Below are 17,959 nucleotides of genomic sequence, written 5' to 3'. Positions count from 1 at the left end.
TTAATGAAAGCAAACAGAAATCATCATTTTATCTTTTATAGATATGCACACACACGTTATATCTATTTGCTTTTATTCAATACACACAAACACAAATATATGCATAATACTTTCTTCAGTGAGAATACCTGTCCTTATTGCATTGCATCACTTAATTAGCAAAGCAGAACATGCTGCTGTTGTGGAACGGCAGTGGTTAAACCCATAATTAGTTTTTATTTCTGAACATGTTCCAAAAGGCGTTACAGTACATCATCTTTAAGTTTATTACACCTAGTTGCTGAGATTAAGATTTTTTTTTATACTACAGTTTGACAGAACTAGACAGAGACATTTGGATTTCTGACGTGCCTGATATCTCAAAGGCATTACTGTATGTTCGAACGCAATGTATTTATTGCCACATCATAGAAAAAATAGAAAAACTTGATGTACTAGTCTCTACACAAAACTACTACAAAAAAAGAAGTACTAGTTGATCAAAATATACGTAATTCTCATTAATTTGGAATTTATTTATCGAAACACTGAGTTTAGAACATCATCTCACTGCAAAGCTGAGCCTCGTGGAGTTTAAAAAGGAAAGCACTGTATTTCCTAGGCTTATCAGAAAATTGGTTGGGCTGCGTCCTTCAAAGCATGCATGGGTTTTCCAGAGAGACACAGAAGTAATTAGAACAGGGTGAAAAAGCCTGGTTTTCTTTTCATCAGGGCTCAGTATAAAGTACTTTAAACCATAAAACTCATCAAAACCCCATTAAAACTCCCCATAAAGTTCACAGAAGTTCTCGTTCCAAGATTCATATCACATAAATTACCAAGACCACCTACACCTGTTTTAGGGAATCTGAAATTACAATTTCCTCAGACTTGCTAGACATTCTCAAAATGCACAGTAAGCCTAACAATGTTACAGGCCATCTCTCTTCAAAACGTGGCAATTATTCTGGTTTAAATAGCTCCACTGTAAACAGACCATCTTCTCCTTTAGGCATTCCAAATAAGCTGCCAGTTGTTGGTAAGGTGAGCAAGACTTTTACAATAGAGCTCAAAAACTCTTAAGAATCACAAATTTACCATTTACAGCTTATATGGAAATCTGTACATAGAGAAGAAAATCTGAAAGACAACACATGCAATTTAACAGCGATGACATAGTGACAACACAAGGTGATAGAATTATCAGTCCTTTGAGCAAGTTCACTTTATTATTGTGGAGCAACAGAAACTATTATTAGCCCCTACTATTCCCTGCAGCAAGAAACATTCCCCCTCCTGCCGTCGCCTATCCAAAATACAACCTATAAAAAGCATCCGTTGCTAGCAAGGCCTGAAGAAGAGTCCAGTAATCTAATAAATTAGATTTTCCCCCCCTTTTAATAACCATTCTAGATATTAAATGTCAAAACAGAGTGTTATTTGTATCACTTAATACTGATTACTTGCTTATCTATACTACTTAAGATCAGCATTATTTCTTTTCTATGGCAAACATTTTGCTCCCGATAAGAGCTTCTCCAGATATTGGTTAAATGGATCTTGACTTTTGTTGTGTTTTGTTTTTTTTTTTTTAATTTGTTACATGTCTACTGAAGATGATAAGTCTCAAAATGAATTTGAGTATAGAAAGCAGCAAGCTAGATACTCCGATTAAAATGTAACCTTCTATGCTATGGTTTAACATAAACTTTTGCTAAAGCCTAAACCTATGTTTTGTTAAGAGGCAAAAAAGCTCAGTGAGGCCCTTCCCAACGTAAACAACATATGAGAGGTGACTAAATCCCCCTATTGCATCTGTTCTCTTTCCCCCACTGTTTTTGATCCCATTAAACAGCTTGGCCCTGCTAGCTATGACAGACTTCATATATGTGCATTAAGTGGTTACGTTTAAAGCATTTTGATATGTCACGCTACAAGACCTAGATGCTTCTAAACTAAGCAACAAGTCTAACAAACTTTCTTACCGACAAAAAGAAGTGTAAATATGAGAGTAAGCTGATAAACAGCGTGGCCCAGAATGTTCTTCATCATGGTACGGGATATAAGAGGTTTGTTCCTGCCATACGGCTTTCTGAGCAACAGAGCCTCTGTTGGAGGTTCGGTGGCCAAAGCAAGTGAGGCAAAGGTGTCCATAATTAGATTGACCCACAACATCTGTACAGCTTTTAGAGGAGAGTCCTGTGGAGACAAAGTAGAAAGTTACATGTTTCCTAGAAAAATAATTGTTGTCAGGTCATTTACTGTGATTTCCTTTCTTCCTGTGTGACTGCAAGCGGTGCTGAAGACAGGATACTGAAATACATGGATCTTTGGTCTTACCTCTATGACCTTTCTTACATTGCTTATGCACAACCAGAATCACAGGGAGCACAGTGATCTGAGCAAAGATAAATGATTTCTCTCCAGTCATTTAAATCAGGAACATTTACAATTGAACAATTCTTATAAAACATAACATTAACACTTTATAACACATTTTACAATACCCTCTGTTATTTCACGCATCATGCTTAAGTTGTCAGCTGAATTTACTAACTAGATAATACAAGTGGGAGTTTCTTTCCTGGAAGAAAAATTATACTGAAGCAATTTTAGAAAGTAATGTTTCCTTTTACTATAACTTACCTATCTGTTTTTTCAGAAACAGCTTGAAATTATTAAAAATTTATGAAACAATTACTGAGACATTTTAATACATCTTACTTAAATAAGACCTTTTAAAAACAGTAGTGATGAAAAAATGCCCGATATTTGAATTAAAAAAAAAAATTTGAAATTTATTAAACTATATTAAATATGCAAAAATAAGAAAATTTTCATTATTTTACTGGCGAACAGGATAGCATATTTGAAACTATGGAACTGGAAGGAATAAACCAAAAAACATTACTACTTGTCAGAATGAAGTATTTATTTTCTGAAGCAGATCGCCAACCGCTAGAAGGAGCTCTTTCCTCACTTAATTCAAGAAAGAGTCTATGGTCATATTACAGAGGACTTTAAGTCATGTTTTAAAACCCCCAAAAGTAAATAAATAAAGCAAACTAACACAGATATCAGGAGAACTCTAGATGATTATTATAAAGTTTTGATTTGTAATTCATTGGGGCAGCTCGAATGATAGATAGATGCAATTGCTTCAAGGAGCCATATCAGGAAAAAATGAAGTAGGTTCTTTTTTTATATCTAACAACCTCCTGTGCCTTTAGACTGAATACAAAATGGGCAGCATTAGCAAGGTCAGCTTCCTCTTTCAAACAGAAGGGTTTTGTTATGAAAATAGAATCGCAAAAGTAATAAGGTATCAGTATGACAAATGTTATAATGGAAGCAAGTTAATCTACAGTGTGAAAGTTGGAAGAGCACTATTTTTATGCATTACATTAACATGGTGCTGCAGTAGTGAAGCAAAGAAATTTATAGAACAGCATACAAGCCAAATCAAAGCCGATAAAAACACCTTATGAACTCTGTCCTTTTCTTCAAAGGGTTAAATATTCAATATCTATTCAGTATCCCAAGGACATATGGAGAAAAAGGGTTAGCAGTTTGGTCTCTTGTGGATCTGGTTTATATTCCAGCTCTCCCTTGAGATAAAATATTATTTCCTCTTGAAAACATGTTTTTAAAATCCCTACATTTACACAAATTTTGATACATTTTATTTTATAAAAAAGTACTCTTTTTTGGCTTATTCAAAGGGATAGAGAAAACCGACCTACTGTTTCTAAGTCTTACAGGTTGGCTACATCAGCCAAGGGAGGAAGATTAGCATTAATAGATTCTTGACCTTTTAGTTATGGGTTGCATTAACTGGGCTTATCTGGAGAGTTCAGCTCACTCATTCCATATGCAGCTGCAGAAACAGGAAACGTCTTTGTCTTTAAAGGTGGCTAAAACCTAAAAGCAATCAGGACAAACTTCATTCCAAATTGAGACCTTATTTATTTTTATTAATACTAATGGTTCAAACAACGAGAGTGCTGCACTAAAGCAGTTTGTTGCTAGGGCTCAGAGGCCCTAGACTTGGACGCAGTATATAGAGAAAAAGGAAAACATGTTTTCTACTGACGAATTTTTCTCATTGTATTTTTACCTGTCTAGCTAATAAGTTTTCTTGAAAAACATTCTCTACTTTGAGATGTTACAATAGCCGAATTTCCGCTTAGCACACTAACTGCTATGTCAATAAAACTGAATTTGTCTGTTACACTTAATAAATAAAGTCAAATACTCAGGTGTCTATCAGAGCCTGACATATTCCTAGCATAACGAAAAGTCAGATTATTTCAGTCTCTAAATCACAGAACTGTAATTGGCAGTCATCAGTTTTGGCAACAACATGTTCTCACCATTTCACACTGCCAATCACCTTGGGTGGCTATGGTGCCTCTAATAATTATCTATTATTGGCAGTGCTACACTGTTCAGTCAAGTGTGAAAGCTCATTCTAAGCTGAAGCCAAAACATTAAATACACATTAGTCTGGGCAGGCAGTGGAATGAAATTTCCACTGCAACTCTATCTGACTTCTGATTAGTTGGTGGAAACTGAGGAAAATTCATATCAGCTAAGGAGCCTAGTCTTCCATTGCAGATTTTAGTCACTTATGCAAGTAGGATGCAAATTCAATGTTCTTTTCACTGCATTTTAGACGCTAACTGACTAGCTAATAGTTCTTAAATCACTTTCTGAAAACTTTGGGGATGAAAGCTGTTCAAACTGCCAACCACCCAAAATCACCGCTTATTTGTCAAATTCCTTTCCACTTGACCTTGGAATAGGTTAGCATTGGCCTAGAGGTAAAAGGAAAATGCCCCTTAAATCAAGTGATGTTACACTTCATCTTGGAAACACTTAAAAGTACAAATCACCAAAGGCTGGAAATAAACTACAAATCTTTTGTGACATGCAGAGCCTCACAAATTTTAGAGCTTGTTACTTTTGATTTAGATGACAAGCTGTAAGGGAATAAAAAGGTATTTTCACCCTTACCTCTTTACTCCCACTTGTCACAGAACACATGCATGGATTCATAAAAATGAGCATTTCTGGTAGGTTAACTTTATATAAAGTAATGCAAAAAAAAAAAGTCAGCCTCGCTTCTGCTGCTAGATCACACTGTCTACTAATTGTGTGGAAGTGGCATCCTCAATTCTACTTCCATGCCTCTAAGCCTTCCCAAAACAAAGCTAAACCATACATATTTTGAATTTATATTACAGCTTTTTTCAAATTTGCCAATGCTGTTATTTTAGGATTTGCCAAATACAATTCTGCAGTAAAACATTATAACCATGTAAATTACTGCCTTATACATGTAAGTATAGATCATCCTCATTTTTTGAACAAGATCTGTAAAAACAATAAGTGATTCATGCAGTAGTTCATTGCTACAGTGCTTTTTAATTAACATTTAATTTTCCAAACATAATGTCCTATAGAGTCACTGTTTTCAGTTCCTAATGTCTGCTAAAACATTAAGTCTTTCTCAAAGTACGAGAATAATAATTTGAATGTAAAATGTTAAAACACAGTCTTTGTCTTCTCTTTCTTTAATGCAACCTTTTTGAGTAGTTACATTGCCTCAAGAGTTGGAGACACAGACAAAATTTGGCACAGAAATAAAGCTGCCAGCTTTATAGTTCCAGTAAAAAACTGTTTACATTTGACTGAACTCAATTTCACAATCTTATTTTGTACATACCCAGATTATTTTAAACAGCTCCAAACACAATGACCTAATACTTTCTTGGTACTGTGTGTATATGTTGGGGACAGGAAACAAGATGAACCTTCTGGCTTTGTAAGGCATGCATAGAACTCTGATACCTAGAGATGTGGAGCGATGATTCACTAGAAGTAAAAAATTCACTATAATTGTAGGCAGAGCTCCAAAGAAGAACCCTCACTGAGCCAATCAAGGGCTCTGCAAAAATGTTATTCAGAGAATGAAGTCAGAATATAAGAGTTTATATCTCATAAATCCACTGGAAAAAGAAATTATTGGTTTAACCTGAGGTAATGGTTGCTAAACAGAAAGGACAATTATATGCAAACTGGTCAAGATAACCACACCCTGATCATTTTAAAAGTATGCACTGGGCAAGACAGAGGGGAGCAAGAGGTAAATTAATTAGATTAACTGAAGAATAATTGAATGAATACAGCTGAGCTGCATTGCGCCACACTAACTGCACTGACATGGGACTAGGAGAACTAATAGTTGTGATTTCATTGATGGGTGCAATGTACACACTGGACACAAAATTAAGAGCACCTATGCAACCACAGATTGAATGATCCTGATTCAGCTTTTAATCAGAGATTTCTTTAAGCTTGGTTTTCTTGTATGACCTAGATCTTAAAGTGCTTTACATAATTACAGAATCACAACACGGAAGTTCATTATTAGTTGAAAATTCAGAACTCTTGGCTTACATATTGAAGTGCTGTAAAGTGAAACAGGGCCCAATGTAAGTTGGATCCCTGTGAGGGGCAGTTCAGTTTTGGCAGCAGCCGAGCTAAGCTTGCCATCAGGTGACACTGTATCTGTAATTCCTATGCTGCTTAGAACATGATTTCTGTTGCCTTAACATGACTTCATGCTGGGACCCATGACAGAGAATAGCAAATAACCATTTGCATTGGTCCCCTTTAGTCTGCATAATTACTTCTTTACTAGCCCATTGCTACTCCTTTATAATAGTTACATAACATTGGAGGAGCACATAGGGTCACATACACTTTGTACATGTGGTTAAACATCTATTGAAGCAGCAAACCAGGACAAAATAGAAATAGTAAATATGGTAGATACGCTCTCTAACAGCAGCACCTTGCTGAAGCAGGTGTTGCGTAGATAAATAATAAAATAATTCTGTTAATGTTAAGCAAATATTAAGCTAAACAATAGTTTCCAGAAATGGAATTGGCAAGGACACTGATTTTATTTATGTATTTGAGAAAAAAAAGCAGCAGATTCTTAAAATGACCACTAATGGTCACAGGTTCTACCTAATATTTTTCTTAAGCCTCTCCATGGTACTCCTAAGGTGCTCTGGATCAAACAAATGAGCTCCTACTTGGCAATGTATTCTCTGGGTGCTGCCTGGAGGTCTAGTTTCACTCTGAATAGTACTCACACAGTGGGACCCTTTCATCAATATAGAGTTGCTGTGGTTTCGCTAGGAGTCCTGCAGTGATATGACCACAGACACATATTTACACATACACCAATGCAATTGCAGGATCAAGTTTGAATAAAATTAAGTCTATTTAGTTGCAAAGCACAAGCAAAGTTTAAAAAAAATAGTCAAAACAAAGATTTTAATATCTTTGCACTTCCCTTAAGCACAAACAGTAGAAACGCCAAAAAGAGTAGATGAGCGTAAAAGAAGCTTCATACTCAAAGCAACCCAGTACACTGGTTCTGAATTGCAGAACAGATTTGAAAGAAATATTACTACTCACATAGAATTTTTCTCATTCTAGATTTGATGAAATATCACCAAAAGGATAGCTTGTGTAATATTCATTAACCTGAATATTAATTATGGACTAAAATGATATTGTATGTGTCAAAGAAAGCCAAACTGATTACCTAAAAGTAAAATTCAGTCTAATGTGGACCTTCTTTATATTCATTTTGAAGGTCACAGAAAGCTGTGTTGCCTTTTGGAAACTGTAGATTTTACCTTCATTTGTTTATTAAGAACTTAAATGTTTCACTCAAAATAGTAATTTAAGACCTGTGTACAGTTTTGCAGGCTTAGATTTATGTGTGTGCATTTAGCCTGTTGTATGCAAGACTTTTTGGTATATTCATGCGTTTTGTGCTAGAGCTATTTTCATAGCAACCAGAGGGTACAATATGTTCTCAAGAGCAATTTTTAGTAAAGCTTATGAGCCAAACAAACATAATGCCCTTTCACTGGCGAGAGTCTTTGAGTCAAAGCCTAGCATAATAATGTTTATTTGTAAGGCAAGATCCTTCTTGAATGAGCTAGAACTGAGAGCTACTTGAGATTATCAGCAGTCAGGCCATTGAGTGTAAACACAACTACAGTGGAAATAACCGCTGCCTTTTTGCGACAATTTCCATTTCAGCTCCTTTCAGACCTCTCCTTTGGATTTGCATTTTTGCTGCCAAATTAAGGAATTGCATAGGAATCCATTTGGATAGAATTAAAACCCGTAAACAGGGACAACAGACTTGACAGACTCAGTGATGGTCTTACAGACCATTGGGGCAATATAAATGTACTAGGCCTGATCCAAATCCTTCTAGAAGCCAATGGAATGCTTCAAAGGATGAAGAAAGCTTTGGAATTAAAAAGGGGAATATGCTTGCACTGACTATGCACTATACATGCACTTAGACTTGGCTTAAAATAGTCTTTGCACTGATTCAGTAATGCTTAACCTCTTCAAGAATAAAATAAAAATTCCATAGTTAACAAATAGAATATATTTCCCTTCATGCATTAACAAAAAAAAAAAATCACCCTAAATAATGGTATTATGACCACGTTGCTGTTAGCACTTTTTTCTATATGGTTTTGTACCACTGATAAAAATCCAGGAGGATTGACCTTCCAGAGTTTTAGTCCTTATTCACATACCTTTTCTTACCAGCTAAACATTTTCTCAATATGCTTAGAAATATTTCCCAAAGGAAAAGTTGCCCAACTTCTGCTGCAACATCACTAATTTTGTCCTCAATTGTGACAACAAGGCATCATCAAGACCTGGGGGCAGTGTGGGAAGGATCTAGCACTCAGCAGCTCGCAATTTTAACTTCTCAGATAACAAGTGAATTGAGGTTTCAGTGCTTCCTTTGTACAGACTAAAATAATTATTTCATTGGTTAAGATAACTTCCACGTGTTTCAAACCCAGCCACTTCTGATTTCTCTGAGAATCCCAGCCCTAGCACTAGCCTTGTGCTCACTTAGCTCAGAGGAGCTAAATGATAATAGTTAGAGCTACCCAGCTGCTGCACGGTGCTAGCAGAAGCTGGGAGCTTATGGACTCCTCATGTGCAGCACAAAAAAGGCCTCTCGATGTCAGTCAAGGCTTAGGAGAAGTTTGACCTCATGGTTTTGGAAAGGTACCTGGGTTTCTGGTTTCAAGTATCAATTCCGTGATTACAATGTAAGTTTACCCTGGAGCAGAGCTAATGACTTATTCATGGTTTTGCTCAGGTGTGCCTGAGGTGAAATTTACCTGCTGAAACAGGTATGTGCAGCTGTATGATGCACCACAGAGGGAAGCATCAGCTTCCCCACAGCGTGTCTCAATCAAAGGAGGCATTTTGTAACAGCACCTGTCTGCAGCATCTGAGATATATATTATTTTAGGAAGTGATAGCACTGAAAACTGCATGTTTTGCTGTTTTCTGATGAACAAAAATGTCATACCATACTAAATACATCCTGCTTTCTTTCCAGGGAAAAGAATTTTATTAATCAAAAAGTAGTAATTTGAAGGAAGAAAATGAGGTTTGCTTTCACATAAGCTTTTTGTTAAAGACCTGGACATGTTGCATGTACATCAGGATTGCTCTCTACAACTACCTCAAAGGAGGTTGTAGTGAGGTGGGTCTTGGTCCCTTCTCCAAAGTAACTAGTGGAAGGACAAGAGGACGTGGTCTCAAGTTCCGTCAGGGGAGGTTTAGATTGGATATTAGGAAGAATTTCTTCACTAAAAGCATGGTCAGGCATTGGAACAGGCTGCCCAGAGAGGTGGTGGAGTCACCATCCCTGGAGGTGTTCAAAAATCACGTAGATGTGGCACTTCGGGACATAGTTTAGTAGACATGGTGATATTGGGTTGACGGTTGGACTTAACGATCTTAGAGGTCTTTTCCAACCTTAAAGATTCTATGAATAAGGGATTAATGTAGAGGGAGAAAAAGAGATCAAAGTCCAACTGTATGTGTCATTTAATTGCCTTCTTGTTTACATCTGAAATTAAAAGGAATTGCCTGAAAGCAACAAGATAATTTTATGAGTCAAAATGCTCACCAGCTGGGATTACTTCTGTGTGTCAGTACTGCTCTCTTGAAAATAATAATTCCATTCCATAATCCATCAAGAAATATATAGTTAATAGTGAAATATTCTGAGAGGAAAAGGCAAAGTCACATAACCTCTTCCTTCTCCCAGTCCCTGATATTTCCTGCCCTATCACCACAGGCACAGTCATGACAATAATATGTAATCAAAACCTGGGAGCTGTATGGAGGCAGCACAAAAATTAGCAGCTCCTAAACACGATTTACTTCCAGAAGAAGATGGATTAGTACACTTCCTTACGTCAACAGCTATTTAACCTTTAGCAGCTTGATCCTAAATACACTCCTAACGTTCAGAAGAATTTCAGAAAGCATAGTTTCTGTGGTACAAAGGCAGAATTAAATGTAAGCCACCATTACTTAAAAGAAAATGTAGCTTGCTGGGATTTGGCCCCGTACTTAAAGTGACACTGAAGTTAACCTTACCTGGGTAATGCATGCTCCAGTGAAAGCCACAATCACAGCCACAATGTTAACAGTGAGCTGGAACTGCAGGAACTTGGAGATACTATCATAGACGTTACGTCCCCACATTACAGCCTTCACAATGCTACTGAAATTGTCATCTGTTAGGATGATATCTGAGGCTTCCTTTGCAACATCTGTTCCAGCAATACCCTGGAAAAATTAATTGTGAATAAAATTACCTACTGGAAAGTACAGAGACAGTTAAAAAGCAAATCATAGTACTCATTCAAAGTCCACAGTTATACTGAGACTCCCCAGCACAGTAACAGCGACTGCTGAGTATATTCTGCATTTTATATTTGCTAGGAAATTAGCTAATTTGGCCTATTTTTGAAAGTGAATAAGGATGCGGAAAAGGGAGTTGGTAGAGAGCAGTGGAATTCATGTCATGATAGTTTTGAGTGTTTTAAATTAGCTTAATGACTACTCATCTGAGTTATTTTTATCAATGATGATATTTTATTAATATACATGAACGGAATAGCTAACAAAAATTAGAACAATGTATCTTAATACATAGTCTAGTATATTAATATCTTCGGAGTCAGACTACATTGGGAAGACATCTTTACATTTAGTGATGATTTTACCAAAGCCAAACAGTACTCCTCTGTTGTGAAGAACAGAGGTAATTTTTCTGTATTGGCACAAGATTCTGCATATAGCCGATAATTACCTTAGAAAAAATACTGAAAAAGGATCAGAACAAGCAATACCAGGGAATCTAGCATAATAAATTAAAGGATTCTGAAGCAACATAACTCACCACCTCCAATATATTGCTTCACTGACAAGTATTAACTAAGCAACTTTCTCAACACTTAATGAATGAAAAACCTCTTACAGCAAATTTATGATGACACAAACATCAATAAATATGCTCAAGATTGTACCATTGCAAAGCCAACATCAGCTTTTTTAAGTGCTGGTCCATCGTTGGTTCCATCACCAGTCACAGCTACAACCTGCCTCTGTTCCACCTGTGTGCTGTCAATAATACCTGCAAAAAATGTACATGTGTGTGTATACATACATACATATATATGTATAGAATAATTAACAAGATAAAACTTCTCTCTAAAAAATAGCAAGATCTTTATAATATAGAGTCCATAACACCACACAAGTCTCACAGAGATTATAATAGAGTTGATTTTTAAGGAAAATAATGATGAAGGCAGTGTCATCACTACTATACACTACTGGAGATCACCACTAGTGTTTACATGGGAAGTTCAGACCCTGCATCATCAAAACATCAACAAAACTTGCACAGACTTCAGAGGGAGTGAGATCAATTCATTATGTTCTTTTGGAAGATTTGTACTATTTAAAATTCTGTGTCACAGTAAACCCATTTCAGCCCAGCTCTCTGATTCAATGGAAAGGATTTGCCAAAGACTTAAGTTCATGCTTAAAGCTCTCCTAAACTGGGACTGAACTGTACTATCGGCTTTACTGGGATGCCTCCTGGCAATTGGTTTAACCTAAAGATAACAAATGGCATTGATGAATTTTATTTAGCTGGAGCCAAATTAGCATTTTAACAGACATGTTCGGTTCTGCCAAACAATGATTAAGAAGATATAAAATAATTCTTTAAATTCTGGAGCCAAACATTTTAATAAATAGACATAATAAAATAATTTCTACTTTCATTTTGAGATCATTTGAGAAAAGAAAGCACTTTTCACTTGGTGAACCAAGTTTCACGCAACTAGCCTGCAGGAGAGTATTTTCCACTTATGCAGCTGGGGAAAGTAAGGAAAAGAATAGACAATTTTTCTAAGGTTACAGAAACAGCCCTGTTTTTTAATAGGATGGGGATCATTTAACACTCATGTTTTTATTTCCATGTCGGAGTCCATTTGAATGAGTCCAGAATACAGGATTGTTGTGTAGGATACACCTCTCCATAGTAATAACTTAGGAGGGGAAAATGACAAAATTCCTTTTGCTAACACATTCTGCACAAAGTCAAAACCTCTAAAAACAATTATCAAAACCCAGCCAATGTGAAAAGCTTTCATTCTGTTCTGGAAAAAAATAACTCACATATCAGATAACTAACCAGAAATAGGAAATTGCAGATTACAGAGCAATAGCTGCCTCTTGGCAAGGTTCAGGCTTATCAGGCACCCAGAAGATTGCAATGCAGCATGGAAGCAGTTAGTGTCCTGTATTTTTCAGTCTTATGAAAATCAGAAAAAAACCTATTCACTTTTCATTGGCAGTAAGAACTCAGATAAATGGCACATTATTACGATAAGATCTTATAATTAGAGCTTTCAATTTGTTGGGGTGATTTGCCTTTGGTATTACTAAATAAACAGGAACATCAGCTGCCATTACTGTTAAAAGCATTTATCTTGGTCTTCCATTCTTGTTATTAACACATCCTTTGATGTTAAATTAATAGTTTAAGCTTCTGAAAAAATTCTTTAAAATCTCTGACACGTCATGGTATTAACTGCTCCAGACAGGGAGAGAGCATCCTCTCACAAATGGATTCCAAATGGAGGCACAAGACAAATCAAGTTGCAGAGGCTCTAACAAATGACCTCCTAATAGATATGAATAGTGCTCTGATGGCAATAACTATACTACCAACTGCCCTGCATCAGCCAATTGCTGGATGCAGCTAAGTAATTTACAAAGTTTAGTAGTTGTTCACAAGGTTTAGTAGTCATTTTTATCCCTAAAAGCAAACCATGCAGGCAGGATAAGCCCAACACCCTCCAGAGCACAGAACTTCATAATCAGCAGTCATGGGAAAATAGAGATAAAATGGTCTCGGTTAGCACAAGCATCTCAGCCACACACTTTCATCACAGTGACCACTGCTAGTGTCATCAGAAATATGTCCGTGCGTGGCACATCAGCATGTGGACAGGCTTCAGTGCTATTCATAGGAAGAGAGGCGATCTATGCGGAACTTTCATTTGCATGTGAGACAAATTTCTAAAATGGAGTAGTAGTGATTATTTGGGATTCAGAGGATTTATCATAGCTATACTTAGGCTCCCTGACTTCTGCATGCTCTTTTTAATCTGTTCCTCCTCCCCTCTTCCTCACATTTCTGAACGCTTGTCTTCTTTCCAGCACTTGCCTCCTTCCTAACCACATTTAGGTTTTACTTTTTCTTTCTTTCATACCATTCTGTTAGTCACTGTGATAAAGTTTCACCTCAATAATTGTCTGCAGTGTCAAATAATACGTCTGTATAGATTTTACAGTGTAAGGAGACTCAACAGAAGAGGGATGCCTAGGAAGGGTTGTCCCTCTGCAGTCCTGAGCTGTGGAGAACTGCTTCAGTGATCAGTGAAAAAAGTAAATAAGGGCACGACCTGACAGGTTGCCAATAAAGAGAATGCCCATTTCTTTCACATTCACGGGCCTTTTCACTCAATCAAAACAGCTAAAAAGAAGCTTCAGTATTAATTGGTCATGTCTAACAGCCAGGAAATTTCTTCAAAATAAGCTGCTTTACTCCAGTTGAATGCTTATATACAGTATTTTAATAAAAACAGGTCTGCAAGGTATAGCAGGGGAATTCCTAGAACTCAGCAAAGCTTCTTCCCAAAACAGCCTTCGTTGTTGCATCGGTCTGTTCCCCCATCTTAAGCTGTTTGACCACAACTTTCCTCTGTCAGAAAGAATTTTGTTCAACAGCCACAGGAATACACCTAGAGCATAACATTACAGTGTGTTCCACCCGCAGATTCCGCTGATGCTGCAGGAATTTGGGGAGGAGTCATGTAGCTTGCATAATGCATTAGTTTGTCAGAGCAAGCAGCTTGTTTCTGATGGAGAAAAAGATGGTATTTAAAACAACTATGTATAGCTATCAAGAGGGGCACTATGCGCACAAGCTTGCTATAAAAGGTACCAGCACTGCACGCACAGCTGCAAGTGAAATATATCCTCTACCTCCCACCTTCCTCCCATCTAACGTTAAGCAAGCACTAAATCAAATCCACTCAGGATAATAATATAAAGAATATTAACCAACAATGTGTCTTCCATTTCTTTTACAAGGACCTATCTGTACCCCTGGCTCAGATCAAAAACATCAAGCAGAACCTCAGGTTCTCCCTTTACTGTAGAACAAACGCCGCTTTATTTTAACAATTCTTAGTTGCATTGTCACCCTTAGAGTCGCATCAGTAAGAAACTATTGGTTCTGGGAGGAAAAAAATTCCCGGTTTAGATATTTCTTTCTGTCTCAGCTGATTAACTCAAAACAGGCAGACAGAAAAACTTAGCTACAGGTGTTACTGATGCAGTAAAGCTGATAATCCCATATGCTTACACATATTTATATTTCTTTGACAAGCTAAACATAGACAGATGCAGTAACATATTTTCATAGGCATGTTCTGTTCAGATTAGGTTTTAATACTTCTGAACTTTTTGAAGCTCCCTGTTAATTTAACAAGAATTTAGTAAGTCTGTCTGAAAGAGAAAATTCAAATTCACTTTAGTTACATGTTTAAGTATGTGCAGGAATAGAACTTTAAAGGTTAATGTAAAAGTGTTATATGTAACATTATAGACAGCATTGGTAATTGTTAAGTGAAAAGTGCACCACAAAGTTCATGATATTAGAATGGCAGAGAAGAACGTGGCTCAAACACACGGATTTCTGTACTAAGCATGCACCACCAATGTCCTTTGTAAGACTGAAACACTAAACGGGAACCTTGAAGGCATCAGTGCCTCCCACAAAGTTACACTTCACACAGACTGCAGAGACCTAGATGATATTTACAGAGTATAAAACTAGATTCAAATGCAGTATACCTCCTGCATTCTTTAAACTATTTTTATGTTCTTCACTTCAGGGACAAGTTGGTTGAAGCTGAATTTTTACACTGTGGAACAGGTCGATTTTCTGAATATTTCTTCATATGAATTTGAATAAAAATAAATATTAAAATTTTCTCTCAAATGGAAATCAAAACCACTTGCTATTTGCAACATGCTGGTATTTAATTTCAGACTTTCAATTAATACGCTTTTCTATATTTTTATTATTCTGCCTAGTCTGATGGCATGACCACATTAACGAGGTCATGAATATAATAGCATCCCATGCAATAATACTTGAAATATTTTAGTAATTAAGGGTAATTATTAAAAATCTTTTCTTCTTTAAAGTTCCCTTTCTGCTTGTTCATAAATCAGCCTTACATGAGAATAGAATAGCTGTTTTTAATATCACAGAAAAATAATTCCAGCCTACTTTAAACATAGTAGAAAGCACAGCTTAACTGGTAAACTGAATATTTATTTGATCTCCTCTATACCTTCTGATAAGAAGATGATATTTCCCATCAGTACTAAACAGTTGCTTCCCATAGTATTTAAAAAAAAAAAAAAAGGACAATATTGAAGTATTTCAGTAATAGCATTATAAGGACACTTCAGTATAAATTATATGCATTTTTACTTGTTATATTTTGAAAGAGGGTAAAAATTATGAAATAATACCAATGGATGGCATAAAATCCCTAAGAAATTGTATTTCAGTTGGATTGAGATATCTAACATTTTTGTTTCAGTGAAACACTTTGTGATGATAAACCATTTTGACTTTTTTTATTTTTCAATCTACCTCTACTTCAAAGCCATAAATATTTGAGAGAAACTGTCTGCCCAGCCTGAAATGCTGAACCATGTCTTCCTCTAGTCCCTTAGCAGTAGTAAAAACAAAAATGCAAAATAAAAATGATCCTTTTGCTGGGTGGGATTGTGCTATGTTAAGGAGAAAAAATACTCCCCTCCAGCAGCTGCATGTCATTAAAAATTAAATATAAAAAAGTTTATTTTGTGATGTGTGTTTTTACCCTAGAGCAGATAGACTACATCAAAGAAGAGAAAATCCTCTTGATCCCTCAAGTGTCTGAGAAAAACATAACATTTTAACAAGAGGCCCAAAACTAGTGAACATTTAAATAGTTTCTTGTAACTTTTAATGGCCCTTGGAGTATTACCAGCCAAAAAATTCCATCATGATTTTCCACAGACTTGTTCTTGAACTTCGTTAGATACTTAATTGCTCTATCATTTGACCTTGCCACATCTTTAAAACATTAATTGTATTAGTTGCATAAGGCATTCAGTAGTAAGTATCTTTTGGAATGTTGTTGTGGTTTAACCCCAGCCAGCAGCTCAGCCCCACGCAGCCGCTCGTTACCAGTGGGATGGGGGAGAGAATCAGAAGAGCAAAAGTGAGAAAACTCGTGGGTTGAGATAAAGACAGTTTCATAGGTAAAGCAAAAGCTGCGCACGCAGGCAAAGCAAACCAAGGAATTCATCCCCACTTGCCATGGGCAGGCAGGTGTTCAGCCATCCCCAGGAAAGCAGGGCTCCATCGTGTGTAACGGTCACTCCGGAAGACAAACACCATCACTCTGAACATCCCCCAATTCCTTCTTCTTCCCCAGCTTTATGTGGTGAGCATGATGTCATATGGTCTGGGATATCCCTTTGGTCATTGGGGTCAGCTGTCCCAGCTGTGTCCCCTCCCAGCTCCTTGTGCACCCCCAGCCCACCCACTGGTGGGAGGTGTGAGGAGCAGAAGAGCCCTTGGCTCAGCTGTAACTAAAACATCCCTGAACTGTCAATGCTGTTTTCAGCACAAATCCAAAACACAGCTCCATACTGGCTACTATGAATAAAATTAACTCTATCCCAGCCAAAACCAGCACAACTGTCAAAGTGCATATGCTATAAAACATCAATAATCTGTCGCTTATTTTTCTTCAGCTCTTTATTGATTTCATTTTCTCTGGCCAAGGTTTCATTTTTCTCTTAAGGGAAGATCCTGAATGATTCAAATGAGTACTCCCAAAGGACTTATTTCATCTACTTAATGAAACACAAATTGTTGTGTATTTCTGAAACAAATAAACTATTAGCCTGTAGAAGTCATGGCCCCTAAGAGCTGTAAGACAGTATTTTATGTGCACCAGGGAAGTGAGGAGACTTCAGCTAACTTGGTGCTGTTTTAATACTGACCTATGGAGCTAATAACTATGTTGTCCAAACCAACTGTCTCCAAACCTTTTCAATCATGAGCACCTATTGGTAAAATCTTTTTGAGCACAACTCCCCAAATACATATATTATTTATAAATTAGACATATGTACTACTATATTATGTACATTATAAAACATACATTAGAAAAGGATGAGATAGAGATGAAATTAACACTATTTAAAAAATATTCTTCTGTTTAATAAAGGTAAAAAATACTTTCTTCCTGCATCCTAGTGGACTGTCCCTGATGCGTGTGCACCCCACTTCAGAGCCCCCTGGTCTAAACAGCGGCTGGAGGGGTAACAGCAGTATGTCTCCAGCTGCCCCATCCCGTGCACCATGCCTTACAGGATATCTTAGTTCTCCTGA

General features: G+C 36.8%; 1 protein-coding gene across 26 annotated transcripts in view; it reads right to left on the bottom strand.

Annotated features, from left to right (window-relative positions):
- The window catches only part of ATP2B2 (ATPase plasma membrane Ca2+ transporting 2), a 427,949-nt gene that overhangs the window by 28,848 nt on the left and 381,142 nt on the right, over positions 1-17,959 (bottom strand). For all 26 annotated transcript variants that reach the window (XM_054838316.1, XM_054838328.1, XM_054838305.1 and 23 more), the window contains 3 exons: positions 11,439-11,545; positions 10,504-10,695; positions 1,965-2,178 (listed from right to left, as the gene is read on the bottom strand). In XM_054838316.1, the coding sequence (XP_054694291.1) occupies positions 1,965-2,178; positions 10,504-10,695; positions 11,439-11,545 (513 nt within the window). The remainder of the gene's footprint in view (positions 1-1,964; positions 2,179-10,503; positions 10,696-11,438; positions 11,546-17,959) is intronic.

This window comes from Grus americana, chromosome 11 (genome assembly GCF_028858705.1).
Source record: "Grus americana isolate bGruAme1 chromosome 11, bGruAme1.mat, whole genome shotgun sequence".
NCBI lineage: Eukaryota > Metazoa > Chordata > Aves > Gruiformes > Gruidae > Grus > Grus americana.
The sequence above is the reverse complement of the archived record's forward strand: the minus strand, read 5'-3'. Positions and strand labels throughout refer to the sequence as shown.